The 16,278-nt window shown below is 38.2% G+C and overlaps 1 protein-coding gene across 1 annotated transcript in view; it reads right to left on the bottom strand.

Moving 5' to 3' along the window:
- Positions 1 to 16,278, bottom strand: part of EFL1 (elongation factor like GTPase 1) — a 222,222-nt gene that overhangs the window by 129,989 nt on the left and 75,955 nt on the right. Inside the window, exons 13-15 of the mRNA XM_043980170.1 lie at positions 11,319 to 11,470; positions 10,119 to 10,294; positions 5,691 to 5,829 (exon numbers count right to left, since the gene is read on the bottom strand). Of these exons, the coding sequence (XP_043836105.1) occupies positions 5,691 to 5,829; positions 10,119 to 10,294; positions 11,319 to 11,470 (467 nt within the window). The remainder of the gene's footprint in view (positions 1 to 5,690; positions 5,830 to 10,118; positions 10,295 to 11,318; positions 11,471 to 16,278) is intronic.

Below are 16,278 nucleotides of genomic sequence, written 5' to 3'. Positions count from 1 at the left end.
ACTCCCCATCACCCTTCCATATTCAATCAATCGTCAAATCTTGTTTCATTGTTTCCCTTGATGTTTCTTGTATCTAACTCTTCCTTTCAATTTTCCCTTCCATCATCTTAGGTAGACCCTTGTCATTTCCTATCTATATTATTGCAATAGGTTCTCTCTCTTAAATCTTTCCCCACCTAATGCAGAATTTTATTTTGGTCACTCACTAGGGAGCTTCACAAGCCCATAAATTCTTAGGCATGCTACAGTCTAGTGCTTTGTGGCTGCTCCAAACAAAACTTTGACCTCACATATGCTACATTTTAATTATCGGGTAGAACACTATATGGATCAAAAAGCTGAAGATATGGTTCTGCAGGTACCTTGGAAGCAAGTATAGTGTCTGGTAAAGGAAAGTTGATGTGAATTGGGAAAACCTGAGTTATGAGCTAGGTGACCTTGGAGAGATGCAGACTGCTGTCATGCTTTGCCCTCAAGATGGAAAGAAATGGCACTTAATGTCTCTAGCACTCAGTTTATTCCTCTGAAAAACAGAGAAACTAATAGCCATACGAGCATCCTCAATTTCTTCCTCTGTAAAACAAGGATTATAATATTCATAGGATCTACCACACTGACCTGCTGTGTGGAAAACACTTTGTCAACTTTAAAGCACTATGTAAAAGTGACTTTGACACATTATTATTTATAGGCACTGTTAGTCTCAGCTAATACAGCTCCCTGCTGACATTGATCTCCATTCAGTTACTAGGGGCTATGGAAGATTTCTGTTCTTTAGAATGAAGAAAAAATATACATATACTTTGAAATGTAGTCATTATCTGATATAATTTTGCAGTGGTTCCTCATCATGTTTTGCAATGGTTCATTTTTAAAACTGAGAATTGAATCCATATGGACCTTAGCAAAACCTACAAATCTTAATTTGTAATTAATCAAACTTAAAAAAAAAAAACCTTCAATATACAGATAGCTATACCAACTCATCAATTATACCCTTCTTCTTTGTCCTTTTCCACTGGGTTTTTGGTTTTTTGGGGGTTTTTTTGTCCATTCACGCCTTGTATTTGTGTATACATGTTCCTTTTAGAATAGCTGCAAAGAGCATCCTGGTCTCTTAGTTTGGGGTTCTATTATTTCTTTACATCCCTCACATTTGTTTTGCCAAAAAGACAGTTTACATTCCCACCAGCCCATCTACATTTTTTCTGCCCAGGCATTGTACTGGTCTCTCCAACCCAAATACCCACTCTGCTTAAGAACAGCTGTTTGGTACTTGGGGATTTGACTGCCAAGTGGTAGAATGGAGTTCTGCAATAAGGTCTCCCCAATCAAGCAGCCCTTCAGTTCTCATATAGTGTGTCTATAGCATCCATGAACTTGTATAAGGCTGTGACAATGTAAAGTCATATAAGCTACTTCATATGAGGAAATCTGGTGATCACAACCAATGGCTTGGGAAACCAAATGCAAATTAACAGACAAATTTTCTCAAACAAGACGCAAATTCTAACTACTTCCTTCATAAAAACTATATTCTATATAGCGAAAACAAGGTGGATGAATATGCAAATACTTTGATCATTAAGGCAAAAAACCCAAATAGTCTTTTTTTTTTTTGTCTAGAATGAAAAAAACTCACAACATTTGCACAGCCTTTCCATTTTACTTTGGCCAAGCTGACCTAACCTAGGAATTAAGTAGGAAGAAATAATCTTTCCCTATATTATAGATTCTTATAGCTGAGAGAGAAACAGATCGGGCCACCTCACACAGGTCTCAAATGGAAACAATCCAAATGCTGCTTAAATTCCTAATGTACACTCCTCAGCTTGAAGCAAGCAACACTGCTTCTTTTGATAAAAAGGATGGTCTTTTAATTGGAGAGAAAGGGCCTAATTTGGGATGATTAAGAAACAAGTGCAGCAAAAATCGAAAGAACTAATAAGGTAAATATTTTAAACACTTTAAAGCACTTACTTTAGTGAAGATATAATACAGAAAACAAATATTTGTAACTAAAATCCTACCCTCCCCTATCCAAAGGTAAACGTTTGAAAGAAAGGGACAAATTAATCACTATTTAGATAAAAAGTTACCTTAAAGATGTAAAAACTATGAAATTATTCATATTTTCCTCAAAATAAATGTTAAATTCAATTCATTAATAAAACTCTTTCAAAGTTTCTTGGTCTTCAGTTATACTATATGACCAATATATCACAGAGTTAGCCCATTCAATAAACCATGACTTTCTATTAACCCAGTAACCAATCAGAATTTAAGCAAAACAAGTCCTGAAGGGAACTTATTCATATTCATTACTTTCTTGATGCTATGGTAAAAAAGAAAGAGGTATCATGTTGCTTCTCAGAATATTTCTTCAAGAACTTTTAAAGGCAATTTAGCCATCTGGAACAGATTTGAAAAGTTTCCATCAAAAAGCTGAAGATTTGGAAACCTAATTTAATTTCCCACATATTTTAATAAGAGGCAATAGCAAACTTATATTTTTAGGGATGTTCATCACCATGTGTAACAAAAGACTAGTGTGTACTAAATATGTTAGAGACCTACTGCCCTCCTCTGTCACCTGATCTATAACCACACAAATGTAAGAAAGCAAACAGGTAAAGTCAAAATATAAATCAACTATTTCCAGACCACAAAAAACTGTTGTACACTAATCAATCATTACAAGTGAATTTAGCAGAAGCCAAATATCAATCCCTGTGTTTTCAAAAGCCAAAGAACTTTCTGCTTTGTTTCTTGTCTATAAAATGCAGAACTGTTCAAGTTATATAATGTTTTCATTTTTTTTTCAATAAAAATTTACATCTGGGATGGATAAATCTGATCTATACTATTTTTTGATGAGAAACACATGGGTAATGGTTATATCAATCTTATTTTGAAAGTTCTTGCATTTTAAAAAGTGAATTGGTACCTTTTACAATGTTAATTAATGAAAGGAAAGGGAGGTGGAGCCTTCAGGTCTGTTCAAATCATAATAAGACCCCCTGTTGCTTAACTTAACTTGTGAAATGTGCTCCTGCCATGTACATGGTAAAAAGTAACAGAAAACAAAATATCTATGATTAATAGACTTTTTTAGGCCAAATTTAGCTAACTTATGAGTTGATTCCTTTCCATTTCATATCCACATGTGAAAAGATAAAGCATTTTTAAGAGGATAAAACTATGCTGACACATCTGGCATCAATAAAATTCACCCCAACATGCTGTTGGCTGGCATCCCAGCATTCATTATTTTGAGCTGCTGCTGTCTCTCTTCTGGGTCACTCTATCCCCTTCCACCTCATAATATACCAGAATGCAAGGCCTGCCTTTTAGTCCTAGACTGAACTTATTCTTAAATTTGGAAATTTGTTTTCTATTAGGTGACAGTGTGGCCTGGCTTCAGACACGGTTGTTGCTACCACGATGACTGTGTGTAACTGAAAATTCTAAATGTGGGCTCTAATCTGTCCCCCCCAGTTTTGGGGGTAAACCGACTAAAATTACTGATAAACGAGTTTAGAATTTTTTTAAGGGTTTATTGAAAGATAGTAAAAGAAAGAGAAAGATTGAGAAGAGATTTCTTATAACCTGGCGATCCTAGCCTTCCTAATTTTCCCCTTCTGAAGTTCCCTGCCACCATGCCGATGTCTCCCAGACAAAGAGGAAGCCCAGTCCCACCAGCATCTGCTTCCTCCTTCATGTCTCCCTCCCAGAAATGGGAGGCTCCTTAAGTTAATTGGCTGGTAGCCTTGATAGACAGTACCCACGAGCAAATGTCACTTCCTGACGCCAAGGACCTTTACCGCATGGCTTGCCCTCAGAGGCCTTCTCCTCATGGCGGAGCTTTTCTACAGTAAGTCTCCAGGAGGTGGCATCATTCCAATCGTTACAACTACACATGTGGCAAACTTTCCTGATCACTATGTGTTCCTCAATGAACTAGTGAAACGCCCTAGGTAACTCACAAGCTTTGAAGAGACACTATCTGTTCAAGATAGTTTGGTGATGATGGCTCAAGAACTCTGCACAGCTACTAAACAAATATCCTCTATAAACAAACTTGGTTGTTGTTTTTTAATCCTTTAGAAATATCCTAGGGAGGGAGAAATCTGATCTTTGACTCTACTTAAAGGTAAAATTATTTCTTTAAAGATCAGAGAGACTCACAGAACACTAAAGCTGCAAAGCACCACAAAGATCACCTAGCCTTTTTCTTTCATTATGTAAAGTGGGAATCTAGGGCCTAGGCCAGTAAAAGGATTTATTCATGGTTATTCAGCTGGTTACCAGAGGCACCTGGACTTGACCCCAGTTTATGGTTCCTTTTACTATACTGTCTCTCTGGATCCAAACAGCTGGGGTTCATGTAAGCACCAATAATGACAAAAGCAGGGGCAGCTAGGTGGTGCAGTGGATAAAGTACCAACACTGGATTCAGGAGGATCTGAGTTCAAATCTGACCTCAGACACTTGACACTTACTAGCTGTGTGACCCTGGGCAAGTCACTTAACCCTCACTTCCCCACCCAAAAAAAAAAAAATGACAAAAAGCAGTCCATGTTCACCTATCCTACCCATATCATTCCTGTTTCTATATATTTAACTTCAATTTTTGACTTTCCAAAGCAAAAAGTCTTAATCTTGTTACCCTGTCCTCATACTCAAGTCAGCCGTGCACTTGGTTTTTTACGTTAGCACTGATGGACCTTCTCCAGTTTCCTTTTATCTGTGTTAACATGCGGTTCCAACAATAGGAGGCTTTGTTACAGATGCAAAAGTCTCATGGTTTTGTACAAGGGCAGAATAATGCTTTCTATTTTATTTCTAATCCTGTTCTTAAAGCCCAGTAGTTTGTTAGCAACAGCTGTCCATGAAACTGCATAAGTACTCACAGCTATTCAAAAGCAAGCTTCAAAAGGCACAGAAAAGACATGGCTCCATAAGCAAACTGGATCATTGTGCTTGTCGTGTGCTTTATTTCATAAACAGGTATGTATTTATGCGCCTCAAAGTCAAAATATTTCAGGAAATTTTCCAAACCAGCTATCCTAAGATTCAGGCAAATGTCTATTGACACTAAGGGGTATCTCAAGACCAAAGGACTAGCTATCAAATTCTATCAAATGCAAGTCACTTACTGTAAAGAGCTCTGTAACTTAACAACATAAAAGTTCAGGAGAAAGACCTACTAAAGAAATTAACCTCAGCAGATTTCAGTTGCAATGAAGGTGAGGAAGAAGAACCATAAAATCTAAGTCTAACAAGTTCATGTTAAGAAATGTTTTAATGGAAAACAATATTTCATTTATAATTTTAAATGTGAACACACAAATCATGAACAGGGAAGAAGTACCATATGACTGGATGATTCTCATTTAGGTAATGAGGAAGAGAATGCATAGAAATTGATGGATAATTTTAGCCACAGGTAAACAGGAAATACCGGGCAGGTATTAAAGAGAAAAAGAAAATAATTTAACCAATTTAAATGAGACATTATATAACATTTCCAGGCAATTCAGGTCTTCTAAAAAGCTGACCATTCTAGCTGGATCCCAGAGAAAAGAGATATTGGCAGTGTGAGGAAGAACTATCTTGCAGAATGATACATATTTATATGTATTATATATTTATATGCTAAATAAGATGAATTAAAAGCATAGTCCTACCTAATACATTCCCTGGAGGCACTTCCTGTAGATCCTCTAGTTCCCTTCCCATCAGAAGGTAGAGGTTTTCCAAAGTACAACAAGCCATATGGGGAACTGATGGAAGGTCATCTGAAGAAGCCGAAAAGCCTAATGGTACCTGGTCAAAGAGAATGACTGATGGTAAACATACATTTTATAAACTAAAAATGATTTCCATAAAAGTGAAAACGTACCCATTCCAATCAAACAACAAATTTATGTAAACATATGTGCAGAGAATTGTAGTAGAAAAAATAAGTAATATAAAGAAGTCACTAAAAAAGGTCCCTAACCTTGAAGAGATTATAACATATCTGGGAAGACAAGATGAATTCACATAAAATGATAGTTAACAATACAGGACAGTAGAGGACAAGGAATAGTACAAATAATTAGTTCTTCCACCAAAGAACCACTGTGGCCTGGTAGGAGTGGGGATGGTAAAGGAAAGATCAACAATGGAGATAGGAAAGGATCATAAAGTATGAATAGGACTCAGATGAACAGAAGGAACAAGGTCAGTCTTACAGACAGGTAAAGGCCTGAGCAAAGTAACACTGCAAACAGTGAGCAAAGACACACAAAGTACATCCCATGAAAAATGAGTAAACCATTCTGGCCAGAGCAGAGGAAGAGTTTTTGGATAAGGATGAGACATACGATTAGAAAGGAAAGTTGTGGGGGCGGCTAGGTGGCCCAGTGGATAGAGCACCAGCCCTGGATTCAGGAGTTCCTGAGTTCAAATCTGACCTCAGACACTTGACACTTAATAGCTGTGTGACCTTGGGCAAGTCACTTAACCCCCACTGCCCCGCCAAAAAAAAAAAAAAAAAAAAGGAAAGTTGCAGTACTATTTCAGACGACCCAAGGCCAAGCTAAGAAGTCTAACTTCAACTTGAAGGTATCAGGAACTACTGGAGGATTCTAATTAGGGAAGTAACTTGATGAAAATTGTAAATAAAAGATGTCACACGAGGTCATGATTTTGGGGTTGCTGTTGGGCCTATCTGTTTGGCTAAAGCCAAAAAATCGAGAGAGCTATTAGTCTAGAGGATTTTTGAAAATTATAATAGCAAGTATTTACATAGGTACTTTAGAAGTTTGCAAAGCACTTTACAAATGTTACCTCAGTTGATCCTCTCAACAACACTGGGAGGTAGGTGCTATTATTATCCCCATTTTACAGATGAGGAAACTGAGGTAAAACATACTATAGTAGCTTGATCAGGGTTACACAGTTAGTAAGCATCTAAGGCAGGATTTGAACTCAAGTCTTCTTGACTCCAAGTACAGGAAGTACTCTATCCCTAGATGCCTAGGAAAGAGGAATTCCCAAAAGTCTACTGTGTAGGTAAGTAATCCTATTTTAGTGTATAAGAGGTATAAAGCAAGAAAGCACCAAAAGAGAAAAATAAGATACCTAAGTATGTAAAACCACTATTTATCTCCCTGTGTGGAGTCAACCCTCTCTGCCAGCTGCTCATGCCTCCCCCTCTGAGTTTACCTTTGAGATAAAGTATTATTTTCTATTATATTAATAACCAATGATTAAATCAGGATAAAGCCTTTTTCTCTCTATTTCTTCTGAAGGGACCAGCCCCTCTAAGTCAGTCAGTCTCTGAAGGATATTACTGATAGATGAGATTGCCCAAATCCTCCCCACCCAACTAGGAAAGTTTACTTCTGTTTAGAATGTAAATAGAACACCATCTAGGTGAATTTCAGCCCCAAAGCATCAAATCTATGCCCTTGCATCCGAATCTAAGGTAACCCAGCTCATGAAGGAGAACAACAAGAGTGGTCTGGAGAGAGACAGATTCCTTTGTCCAGATTGCTGAGGTGGCTGAGTCTCATGATGAAGGCACATTCTCAGCAAGAGGAAATGAAGATTTCTAGCCCACCTCCTCATTTAAAAGTCCCCCCCCCTCATTAATTGTTCACCAATCAGGGTTGATTTTTCACCTGTCAAGGTATGCCCTTTTCTAAAGGTATGTAAGCATTCAGTGACCTCAGTGATTTGGTCTCTGGTTATTGAAAGAAACCACTGACCATCAATTGATTATCAGCTAGCCTAATTAATAAATGAACTATCAATTACCCAGAAACTGCTTCTCAGCTTTTTCATTCATCTCACCTTCAGTTTACTAGGTATGCCATTTAGAGGTACCTGGTTATTTACATGCTGTTTTTCCCATTAGAATGTGAGCTCACTTCGGGCAGGGATTATTTTTGTCTTTCTCTGAATCCTCAACACACTGCCTGCCACAGAGTAAATGCTTAACAATGTTTGTTGACTTGACTTTTCTGTGACCATACACATATATAGCAGGACCCAGTACATACATAGGTCAAACCAACAAAGCAACCTATACATATGTGTACTGGTCCTCTGGATGGGGGTCCAGAGAAGCGCAACACAGGATTAGAAATGTGATGAGTCTGAAAAGGTGAAATTAATTTAATTAAACATCTGTTATCAAATGCTTACTATGTGCTAGCTACTGTGCTGGGTGTGGAGATATGAAGACAAAAATGAAAACATTCTCTTTGGAGGAAACACAGAATAGACACAATGTAATTTATGGGAGAGAGAATGGGAGGAGGAAGGAAATAGGGTAGGGACTAAAAACAGATTGAATCAGAAAAGGTCTTGTAGGAAGTAGAAATTGAGCTGACCCTTAGAACCATGGGTTTCATAAGGCAGAGGTGAGGAGTGAGAGCATTACAAGCATGCGGGACAGTCTGTACCCAAGGGGGTAGAACAGCACTGGAGGTCACTAGAGTGGACAACAATCAGCCTGGAAGCATCAGGCAGGGTCAAACTACCGAGAGCTTTCAAATGCCAAACATGAATTTATGTTTGACTGCGGAAGTAATAGGGAGCCATAAAACTTCTTGAGTGGGAGAGTGAGAGTCAGCCAACAAGATTTTATTAAGTGTTTACTATGCACTAGTCAATGTGTACTTTAGGATTATCACTCTGCTATTAAGAGGGGAGGAATAGTTCATTTTACTTTTCTACCATGTGGGCCATACAAACTATCTGAATTTCCAAGAATATTTCATTTAGTAGGTCAGGCAGGCATTAATGCTGTAATATTACCAAAGTAATAGGAAACCTCACACTAAGGATGATTCAAGGCAACCATAATCTTTATAAAATCTAATCAGGATTTTTAAACAAAACAAAATCCTTTAGTCATCTAGGCAAATTTCCAGCTTTCACATATTAATGTGAAAAAAGGTTTAGAAGAAGTACTTGACACTTATTAATAATAAGGAATTTGCAATTATATCATAAAATTTATATGCAAACCAAACCACCAAGATAATCACAAATGGCCTTTCATAAATCTCGTCACTCCACATTTAACAATTCAAAAAGTGTAATCACACACACACAGTGCTTCTTCCTAAATCAGGGTATGTAAAAAACAAGAGTCCTCTAATTTATGTTATAATTTGAGAGGTAGATACATGAATATGGATAAAATATTTTCAATAGAAAAATAAAGTCAAGATTATTGTCAGGACCCATATTCAATTGCTACCTCCCATATTCCTTTACCTATGCTGCCCTACAGACCCTGGGCTACCCATGCCTAGGAATCAGTTACTAACTTAAGAGGAAACTTCAAATTGTCTGGGTGATCCAGGCTCAGCATCAGTTATCTGACACTGACTATTTCTGTCTCTTCCACACTCCCGTCTGGGCATGAGTTGGGTAAAGTATGCCCCTTACATTGCCTATGTGGCTGCAAACAAGACATACAGGTTAGTTTTCAGAAGTACAATCATTTTGTGTTTTTCTTTCCTTCCGTTGTTCTCAGTTCCCACAGTGTCCATCCAGTTATAGAGTCCCATCTAACTGAACATCCAAGCTATGCAACCATTGTCAGTTGTCTTGCTGTTGCCCCACATTGCCTGCTTTGGGCTGTATCAGTCCCAGTACACCAGAGTGTTTTTCTACACTTTGCCACATCTCCCAGTCCCAGAGTAACAATTGGTTTTGCTGTTAATTTGCTCAATAGGTAGTTTTCCTCTATTGTTCCTCTAAAGTGCAACTGACCTATTCTGCAAAAAATCTACAGCTCAGCATTCAAGTGCCTTAGATTTAAATGCAAAATTGCACAACTGTCTAACATGTGATGATTTGGTTTTGTTCTAACAGGACTAAGCTACACATACCAAATCTGAATCAGTTATAGAAGAAATTTGGTTTTGATTTGGAGTGGAGACCCATGTGTCCTGGACCCCGTCTCTGATGATGGTACACATTTCCAAATTCAAGGTTAACTTTTAAAGAACAATACGTATTTCAACTCTTAGAAGATCCAAAACCAATTGAATACATTTGGAAAGAAGAAGGACCACACAACAGGATAAAAGTTTAGCTCCAATTCTTACCCTTTGCAAAAATTCAGCAGGATCATATTTGGGTCCTAAGACAAAAATTTTCTGTCCTCTTCGAGCCACACCACTAAACACCCGAGCAAAAGCAATGAAAGAATCCTTGTCTTCTGCTTCCTGCATCACAGGTTTTAAGGTGATATTCTCAACTGGACTAGTCAGCTGCTCTTCATCTGATTAAAGGAAAAACAGGTATAAAATATTAGTTTTATTTTTCAAGGAAAGGCGAGAGAAGAGCAAAGGGAAATAGTAACTTTACACATTTTGAACAATCATCAGGGAAGAAATGTCAAGGAAAAGAGAGAATATTTAGGAAAAAAAGCAACGGGATGGATAGAGCCTAACAAGAATAAGAGACAAAGGATGATCTAAGTTTGGGGAGGGCCAAAAATCCCACACCACATTCAAGCAGAAGCACATGCTTTTAAACTGATGTAACAAATCCTATCTTTGCATGGTGTTGACAGCCCATTAGCAACACCCCACGACTCAAGACTGTGCATTTCACTTTTTAAACAACTAGTGGAGTCATACATAAATGAAGAGAGTCGGGAAGTTTCTGGAAAGGCCACTGAAATTGGAGTCCTGGCTCCACCACTCATACTAATTGTGTGATTTAACAAAGTCATCTGCCCTTTTGAAGCCTCAGTTTCCTAATCTCTAAGATGAGGACAATATTCACCAAGGACTGTCAGCATTAAGTGAGACAGTGCATATGAGACTATTTTAAAACTGTGAAATGCATTGCAATATTTTAAGAACCTGTCATCTCATCGGTAAAGATATTTCCTCCATGGAACATGGATTGCAAACCCTCTGTGCCTCAGTAGATGTTCTTTCTGGATTGTTATGGCTGGAAAAACGCACCAGGCTATCGGCCTTCTGATGATATGTCTCTCTGAACTTAGTGAAGCTGATGGGTGGCATGGCCAGAAATAAAAGTCTCTCACTAGAAAAGTGCTCAAAACCATTCTCACTGGATACAATGTGACAAATCTTGTGCCCTGCTGACACGGCCTTCAGGAGCCCAGGGCCATCTCCATGACCAAGATGAGGCATCAGAATACATTTTTAGTAGAGGTCGGATGTAAGGGCTGCTTTATTTTCAAATAAGGCTTTTCAAATTAAGGGAAAAAAATGGTTAACCCCACAAATCCTCTTAAATATAGAGTAATACAATGACAATGACAATAATACTTTTGATCTCTTCTTTCTTTGGACAGATTTCAGCTGCATTTCCAACAAGGGTTGGTTCCAATGGCCCTTGTCCCTGAGCAGCAGCCAGCTTTTCGGCATGCCTTCGTCTCGCAAACTCCCGCCTTTGGGCAATTTCTTCTGCAGTTAGAGGCCTGCATAACATTACAAAATTGTTAACATTTGGAAACAACGTGAGATTTCTCATAAATTCAGTCAAAGAAACGATTGTTTAGTATAGCATGGTGAGGTAGGGCTAAAACCTAGTTATCTACCAGCAAGTTTATTTTACCCCAGCAGAAGCTGAAGGACATAGACTTCTTAAGCCATCTCAAAGCTTTTTACAAGGCATTTTGGTCCCTGTAGGTGCCTGGAATTTTATGTAGTAGTTACTTGACTCCCAGATCCATGAAGTCCTGGATGGTACCATGGTGGTGCCGTGGTGGTGCAATGGCACTTTCTCTGGCTCCTGATCCAAGACAAGGTAAGTAAGTTTCTGAGGGCCCAAGAAGAGCCTTCATGGAGGACTAAGAACCTTCCAGAGGACTCAGGAATCTATAGTAGGTACTGTGATTTGCTGGAAGGAACCCTAGAATTGGAATCCAGAGTCTTGGTGGCACTGACAGTAGCCACTGTGTGACTTTACAAGCCACCATCATCTATAAAATGAGGATAATAATAGTTAGGCAACCTACCTACCTCACACATTTGTTGTAAGGAAAGCAGTTTGTATAATCATTAAAGGGCTAGATAAATATAAGCTATTGCTATTATTATCATCAACAATCTGCTGAGAAATAATCTTAGCATAAGTTACTTGGTTTTCATATCTCCCCATCCATCAAAAGAAAAAAAATTAAGGACAGAAAGAAAAAAAGAAAAACCATCATGGTCAGTTGTATCGCGTATGTGAATATAAGGGGAGGTGAAGCCAAGATGAGGGGTCAAAGAACTCAAAGGGCAAACTGAAATTATCACCATAAGCTAACAATTCAATTAAACAAATATTTATTGAGTGACTAATATGTAGAGGTCTCTGTTCTAGATTCAAAAAGGAATAAAAAGAAAAATAAAATATGGCACCTCACAGAGCTTAAAATTTAGGAAGAGAGATCAGACAAGAACACAAATAACTATAATGCAAAAGGGAATGTGAAAGTATGGAAGGAAGGTACAAAGGGATTCTCTTCTATCTTGAAAAAAATCCTCACTTGATCCTTCCCTGCTAACTATCATACTATAGTGCTGCTAAGTGGCACAGTGGATAGAGTAGTGACCCTAGAGTCAGGAAGGTCTGAGTTCAAATCCACCCTCAGACACTTGACACTTATTAGCTGTGTGACCCTGGGCAAGTCACTTAACCCCAACTGCCTCAAAGTATCTGGAGCCATGCCCAGTTGTCTTAATCTATATCTCACCACTAGACCCAGTTGGCTCTGGAGGAGAAAGTGAGGCTGGTGACCTTGCATAGCCCTCCCTCACTTAAATCTAATTCAGTGCAAGTCAGACATCTCCTCCTGACATCATGGTCCTATTCATGAATGAGGAACAAACAACAGTCATCCTATATCTCTTCTGCCATTTGTACCTAAACTCCTCAAAAAGCCTGTGCACAATAGGTGCCTCCACTTTCTCTCTTCTTAACTCCTTACAATCTGGCTTCCTGCCGTATCATTTCACAGAAACTGCTTTTTGCAGAGTTATTAATGATTTCTTAGTTGCCTTTTCTCGGTCCTTATTCTCCTTGACTTCTCTGCAGCATTTGACCCTATTGATTACTCTCCCCTCCCCGATACTCTCTCCTCTCCAGGTTTCTAGGACCCCACTCTCTCCTGGCTTTCCTCCCATCCAGGTGACCACTTCTGTCTCCTTTCCCAGATCCTCCTCCAGATCTTGCTCTCTAACCACAGTTGTTCCTCTAGACCTTTTTCTCTTCTCCCTTTATACCACTTCACTTGGTGATCTCATCAGCTCCCAGGGATTGAATCACCATCTCCATGCTGATGATTCTCAAATCTAGCTATCCAGCCCCAATCTCTCTGCTGACTTCCAATCTCCTATCTGCAAATGCCTTTCAGACATCTTGAACTGGATGTCCAATAGACACCTTAAATTGAGCATGTCCAAAATAGAACTCATCATCATTCTCCCTAAATCTCCACATACATAGACCTTTTCTATTACTGTGGAGAGCAACACCATCCTTCCAGTCCCTCAGGCTCACAACCTAGGAGACATTCTGCATTCCTTGCTATCTCTCATCTCCCACATCCAAACTATTGCCAAGGCCTACTAATTTCACCCTTGCAACATTTCTCAAATATGCCCCCTTCTCTCCTCTGACACTGTTACCACTCTAGTGCAGGCCCTCATTACCTTATGCCTCCATAGCCTACTTTGGGTGGGCTAGAGGGGGGAGTCCTGCCTTTCTCAGTTTCTCCCCACTCTAATCCATCCTCCATGGTCCATAGGGTCTCAAAGAATTGGAAGAGGTCTCATGGCTCCAGAAGTCCTAACCTGAAGACATTGCCCCTTTGGTTACACTCCCAAACACTCTCAACTTCTCTGCCACTGCCACACTTAACCCAGGGTAGTTTCCTCTCTGTTCTCCCATCAGTGAGGCTGTTAGACAACTTGATAGCAAGAATAATTAGTTATTTTGGAAAAGAGTTTCCAAAATTCTCCAGGAGACTAGAAACACCACCGGAGTCTATAAGACACTAGAGCACATATTATGTTAAACCTAATTGCAACATAAACTTGGTGAACATACTTCACAAAACCTTATTTTTATATGAACAGCAAGGTATCAATTTCCCCTTGTTTGCTCTCCTGTGTATTACTACTACATAGCAATAAACTGTAGCTTTAGAAAACTGTAAAACACAGCAATTTGACTACAGAAAACAACATATTTAAACATGAAATGTGAAGAAAACTAACAATTATCTTATAATATACTACTGTATTTGGGGTTACCTAGGGGCTTGAATATTTAAAAGACTGAAACATACAACTTTCTTACCCTCTATCAGGGAGAAGCTAAAAGCTGAAACTATGGCAATCTGTCTAAATCAGGCACTGGAGGGAGATATCCACCTACTACCTGCTTCCAAAGTTCTGGCATACATACAATAGAAAAGAATAATAAATACTCTATCATCAAAAAAAGCATCACTTGGATCAAATTGAGGCTTTCACCAATATTTTAAGTATGTATCATCCTATTTTTTGATTTTCACAAAACTGTGCTAGAAGGATTTTTCCTTTGATAATGACCAAAAAAAAAAAAATTGTTTGAACTTGGGAAAATTTAAAATTTTAGTTGTTCCAAAATTGTCAACACCTTTATAAATGTTTTTTACATACATACATACATCATATACATATACACACATATACATATACTCTTTGGGGGGAGGGGTGCAATGAGGGTTAAATGACTTGCCTAGGGTCACACAGCTAGTAAGTGTCAAGTGTCTGAGGCCGGATTTGAACTCAGGTCCTCCTGAATCCAGGGCTGGTACTTTATCCACTGCTCACCCTAGCTGCCCCCAAAATGTTTTTATAAGTTGGTTAAATGGAATCCAAAACACATTTTGCCATAGGAACAATATTATATGTGGTAACTAGGCTCTCAAATCTGCTCACGAAGGTCTAGTAGTTGGCCTACTACTCATCTGAATTATAGTTTTATACCAAGAGTTTAAAATATAAAAACCATGTGTAACAATCCTGTTGGAATATTCAGCTCCCCAAGAATTTGAGTCCTAGCACATAATAGGCACTTAATAACCGTTAACTGATTGCTATCACAAAAATGGTGCTATACTTAAGGGTATATAGAAACCTCCTTCTTATCAATGACTTCCTTGAGGTATAAGCCCAGTAATAGAGTTTCTAGGTCAAAAGGCATAGACATTCTATTTATTATGTATTGATGTAAATTTTTTATCATTACTTACATAACTCCATATTATTTTCAAAAATGGTCATACCATTTCATAGTTCTTCAAACAATGTGCCTATTATTCCACAACCCCTCCAACACTGACTTGACATTTTCTGTCATATTTGGCAAATTGCAGGATGTGAGATGAAACCTTAGGATTGTTTTGATTTGCATTTCTTTTATTATTAGTGATTTGGAATATCTTTGTATGTAGTTGTGAATACTTTGTAATTCTCCTTTTGAGAACTGTCTGTTCGTATCCTTTGATCATTTATTTATTGGGGAATGGCTATTAGTCATACATATTTGTTAATTTTTTATATATCATGGATACCAAACCCTTTAAAAGGCTCTTAATAAATGTATGTTGGGGCAGCTAGGTGGCGCAGTGGATAGAGCACTGGCCCTGGATTCAGGAGGACCTGAGTTCAAATCTGGCCTCAGACACTTAACACTTACTAGCTGTATGACCCTGGGCAAGTCACTTAACCCCAATTGCCCAGCAAAAAAATAAAATTACAAAAAAAAAAATAAATAAATGTATGTTGAATGAGCATTCTGACTGAATTTTTCTACTGCCTGTTTTTTAAAACTCTAAACTGACCAAATATTTTAGGATGCATGTAAACAAAGACTAGATTTGTGTAGTATGCATGCTAATGTGTAAGTACATGAATTTCCATAGGGAAAACAATATTTTTAAAAGGACAATACAGTGGATAAAGCACCAGACTAGGAACTACAATACATAGGCTCCCCAGCATTTCTACTACCAATAACTACCCAGCTAGCTATGCTGCCCTGGGCAAATTTCAACCTAATCCAATAAACATTTATTAAGTGCCCATTATGTACCAGTTATATTAAACTATATTTGTTTCCATTCTGCTTTAATTATATAAAGCATAGAAAGTAAGAGCTGGAAATTACCTTAAGGTTGCTAGTCTGACCCCCCTCACTTTAGAAATGAGGAAACTGAGGCTCAGAAAGTAGCCAAGTCAGATCTTAATC

The sequence above is a fragment of the Dromiciops gliroides genome, chromosome 2 (genome assembly GCF_019393635.1).
Source record: "Dromiciops gliroides isolate mDroGli1 chromosome 2, mDroGli1.pri, whole genome shotgun sequence".
In the NCBI taxonomy this organism is placed as follows: Eukaryota; Metazoa; Chordata; class Mammalia; order Microbiotheria; family Microbiotheriidae; genus Dromiciops; species Dromiciops gliroides.
This window is presented reverse-complemented; position numbering and strand designations above follow the sequence as displayed.